The sequence below is a fragment of the Bison bison genome, unplaced genomic scaffold (genome assembly GCF_000754665.1).
Source record: "Bison bison bison isolate TAMUID 2011002044 unplaced genomic scaffold, Bison_UMD1.0 scf7180017864313, whole genome shotgun sequence".
Lineage (NCBI taxonomy): Eukaryota > Metazoa > Chordata > Mammalia > Artiodactyla > Bovidae > Bison > Bison bison.
The window spans coordinates 2725440-2729575 of NW_011494885.1; the positions used below are offsets into that span (position 1 = coordinate 2725440).

Genomic DNA, 4136 nt, shown 5'->3' on the forward strand with positions numbered 1-4136 from the left:
GCACACGCTGCCCTTCGCGCGCGGGGTCAGCGCCCATCTGGACAAGGCCTCCATCATGCGCCTCACCATCAGCTACCTGCGCATGCACCGCCTCTGCACCGCAGGTGAGCCCCGTCCCCGGGAATTCCCACCTGGGCAAGGCCCCGCCCTCGGAAAGGTACCTCCTGAGGAGACCCCTCCGGGAAGCCGCGTCCCGACAAGGCCCCGCCCCCAGATAGCTTCCCGGGGGAGCCCCGCCCCTCTGGAATCCAAGTCCCCGGAGAGGCCCCGCCCCCTCGAGTTCTGGCCAATCGGAATCCAGTCCTAGGAATCCCCGTCCTCTTCGAAGTCTGTTATTTGTTAGGCCCCGCCCGTTGGAATGCTCCCTTGCATAGCTCCGCCTCCTTAGAGTTAGAACTCTAAGAAATAGAGAAGGCTCAGACCTGAAGAATCCGCCTGCAATGCAAGAGACCCGGTTCCACACCTGGGTCGGAAGATTCCCCTGGAAAAGGGAATGGCTACCCACTCCAGTATTCTTGCCTGGAGAATCCCATGGACAGAGGAGCCTGACGGGTTACAATCCATGCGGTCACGAAGAGTCAGAGAGGACTGAGCGGCTACCACTTTCGTTTCACTGTTTCACTAAACTCCCTAAGGCACCTGGACCCTTAGGATTTGGTCCCCTGGGAGATCTTCTCAGCTAGACTCACTAGTTATATTGTTTGTCCCCTTGAATTCCCACCCTGTTAAACTAAAAGTCAGCGGGAGGCTTTCTCTCTCTCTCTTTCTCACACACACACCCCTTGGAATCCCAGGACCCTGCAAAGATTTTATTATGGGGAAAGTGGAGTCATCCTCTGGAGACTCTGCCCCTTAGACTTTCCTGTCTTGTATTCTGTCCTCCTTAGAATTCTGTCGCTTGGGAGTCCCTGCTTCTTTAGAATTCTGCCCATCAGGAAGGTCCTGCCCAAGAATTCTGAACCCTTGGCAAGCTTGGCCCCCTTGGAATTCTGACTCCCCTTATACCTTGGCCCCTTAGAATTTTGACCCCTGGGAATTTCATCCCGTTAGGATTCTGCCCTCCTCAGGGTTCTATTAGGGGCTTCGCAGATGGCTCAGTGGTAAAGAATCTGCCTGAAATGCCAGAGACTCAGGTTCGATCCCTGGGTTTAGAAGATCCCCTGGAGAAGGAAATGGCAGCCCACTCCAGTATTCTTGCCTGGGAAATCCCATGGACAGAGGAGTCTGGCAGACTAAAGTCCCAAAAGAGTCATAGGACACTACTTATTGACTAAACAACAAGAGTTCTATCCCCCTGGGAGACCCCTGCCTTCCTAGAATTCTGTACCCCTGGGAGGCCTTGTTCTCTTAGAATTCCAGTCCTCCTTGGTCCTTCCCTCTTCCTTGGGACTCCAAGTCACTGGGATGTGCCCCACTCACCTGGGGGTACCTGTAAGTCCCTCTGAGTGAAGGAAAGCAGAGGGAGGCTAGCCAGGGCGGGCTCACGGCTGACTGGACACACCCCATCCATCCTGGCCCGGACACCAGGGGAGTGGAACCAGGTGGGAGCAGGGGGCGAACCGCTGGATGCCTGCTACCTGAAGGCCCTGGAGGGCTTTGTTATGGTGCTCACCGCCGAGGGAGACATGGCTTACCTGTCAGAAAATGTCAGCAAACACCTGGGCCTCAGTCAGGTAAGAGGGACTCCTACTTTGTGCAGGCGATGCTGGGATACGGATGGCACCAGAACCACCTTAGCCCTGCTTTTACAAGGCCCACAGTGCAAAGGGGAGGCAAATATGTCACCAGACAGGAAAATTTGGAATGGGTAGGGCTGGGGTGGGGCAGCTAAAGGGGCTGTACAAGCCTGGGGTGGACGCTGGTACCTGACCCAGACTGGGAGGGAATCAAGGGCTTCCTGGAAAAGACATCTGAGCTAAAACCTGAAGGACTTACCCAGTCAAAGGGTATGGTGAATGGTTGGGACCACCAAAGGCTAGGAATGTACATGGCCAAGGAAACAATATGCCAAGACACAGATGTGAGATAAAAGCAGAACCTTTGGGGACATTTCTCCGAGTTAGGTGCAGAGTGCAGGGAGAGAAAGTGACAGAAAGGCTAGAGGTCAAAATTTAGGACTGAAATAGGTTTGTCTCCAGGGCACTGGGGAGTCATGGAAGGATTTTAAGCAGAGGAGAGATTGTGTCATAAAGGTGCAATCAGATTTTCATTTTAGAAAGATCCCTCTAGCTACTGCACAGAGATAGAATTGGAGAGAGTGAACCTAGAGGCTGGAAACTCCATAAAATGGTGGATGTGGGGTCCCAAATGGGAGAAGAGGAGTAGGATGAGGGGCCCGGGGATGGGGAGCCAAGAGGCTTAGGGAGTAGAACTAATTTCAGCTCATCTTACACCCAGTCCCAGGAGACGGCTACTGTTTTTTTTCTTATATTACATAGATGAGCTGCACTGCTGCTGCTGCTAAGTCACGTCAGTCATGTCAGATGAGCTCCACAGTTGGCATCTATTCCTTTCCCCTGCCTTGTTATCCCACTCTTTAAAAAAGAAAATTTATTTATCTGCATCAGGTCTTAGTTGCATCATGAGGGATCCTTCGTTGTGGCACATGGACTCTCTGGTTGTGGCCTTCCTGGCTCAGTAGGTGTGGCTCTCAGTCTTAGTTACTCCTCAGCATGTGGGATCTTAGTTCCCCAACCAGGGATCGAACCCACATCCCATGCCTTGCAAGGCAGATTCTTAATCACTGGATCACAAGGAAAGTCCCCATCCCACTCTTGATGCAAACTTCTGTTAGTTTGAGCTCTTGAGTTCAGAGAGGTGAATGTTCCAAGGTCCCAGAGCTAGGAAATGGCAGAGCCAGAACTCCAAGATCTCATCACTCCCCTGTTCAGCTTTAGCTCTGACCACTACCTCTAAGATAATGTTCCATCATTTCATCATAAGGGCTTCCCTAGTAGCTCAGCTGGTAAAGAATCTGCCTGCAATGCAGGAGACCTGGGTTCGATCCCTGGGTCGGGAAGATCCCCTGGAGGAGGGCATGGCACCCACTCCAGGATTCTTGCCTGGAAAATCCCCACGGACAGAGGAGCCTGGCGGGTTACAGTCCATAGGGTTGCAAAGAGTTGGATGCAACTGAGGGGCCAAGCACAACACAGCACAACCCTGCTTTAGTTCTCTTTGTATCAGTTAGTATATTGTTTTATATGGCTCAGACGCTGAAGAACCTACCTGCAATCTGGGAGACTCAGGTTTGATCCCTGGTTTGGGAAGATCCCCAGGAGAAAGAAATGGCAATCCACTCCTGTATTCTTGCCTGGAAAATCCCATGGACAGAGGAGCCTGGCGGGCTACAGTCCATGGGGTCGCAAAGTCAGACATGACTAAAGTGACTGAGCGTGTGCCCCACTACCCAGTAAGCTCTGAGAGTTAGGGGTTTTGTCTTTGTAGTTACTTCCGTGCCCACACCATCTAGAAGAAGGCCTGGCATGCTGAAGAAATGAATGAATGAATAAGGAGACTAGGAAAATAATCCGGGTTCATGAATTGGGGCAGGGTGATGAGGATGGGAAGGGTGAGATGGGTCAGAGGCCCTTGTAAAAATGCTTTTCCTCCAAGGCAACCCTCTGCTTCCCTCCCTCCCAGCTGGAGCTGATCGGACACAATATCTTTGATTTTATCCATCCCTGTGACCAAGAGGAGCTTCAAGATGCCCTGACCCCCCGGCAGAGTGAGTTCCCTGGAGGTCTCCGCCCTTAAATTACAGAAACTGAGGCTCCATCCTGCCCTCAGCATATCCTCTCCCCTCTGGAATCAGTTCAGTTCAGTTCTGTCGCTCAGTCGTGTCCGACTCCTTGTGACCCCATGGACTGCGGCACGCCAAGCTTCCCTGTCCACTGAGAAAAAAAGATGGGAAAAGAAGGACGCTGTGGCCCTGCCCTGGGGGAATGCAGGGACTCACTCCGCTCTGGGGGGGCGGGTCTTAAAGAGTGTAACATACCCCTGGGAGACCCTCTCTGGTTTCAGGTCTAGATTTTGAGGATGAGGCTGGGAAGAGTTTAGTAACCGGGGTGCTGGAGGGACCTGGGCCCTGTCCTGAGCTACCCGATGACCAGCTCCTCCCTCCCCCGCCCCTTCCC

At 52.9% G+C, this 4136-nt stretch overlaps 1 protein-coding gene across 1 annotated transcript in view; it reads left to right on the forward strand.

Annotated features, from left to right (window-relative positions):
• Positions 1-4136, forward strand: part of HIF3A (hypoxia inducible factor 3, alpha subunit) — a 32518-nt gene that overhangs the window by 6475 nt on the left and 21907 nt on the right. The window contains exons 3-5 of the mRNA XM_010852633.1: positions 1-104; positions 1528-1673; positions 3643-3727. The exon at positions 1-104 is cut by the window's left edge and continues 29 nt beyond it. Coding sequence (XP_010850935.1) covers positions 1-104; positions 1528-1673; positions 3643-3727 — 335 coding nt within the window. The remainder of the gene's footprint in view (positions 105-1527; positions 1674-3642; positions 3728-4136) is intronic.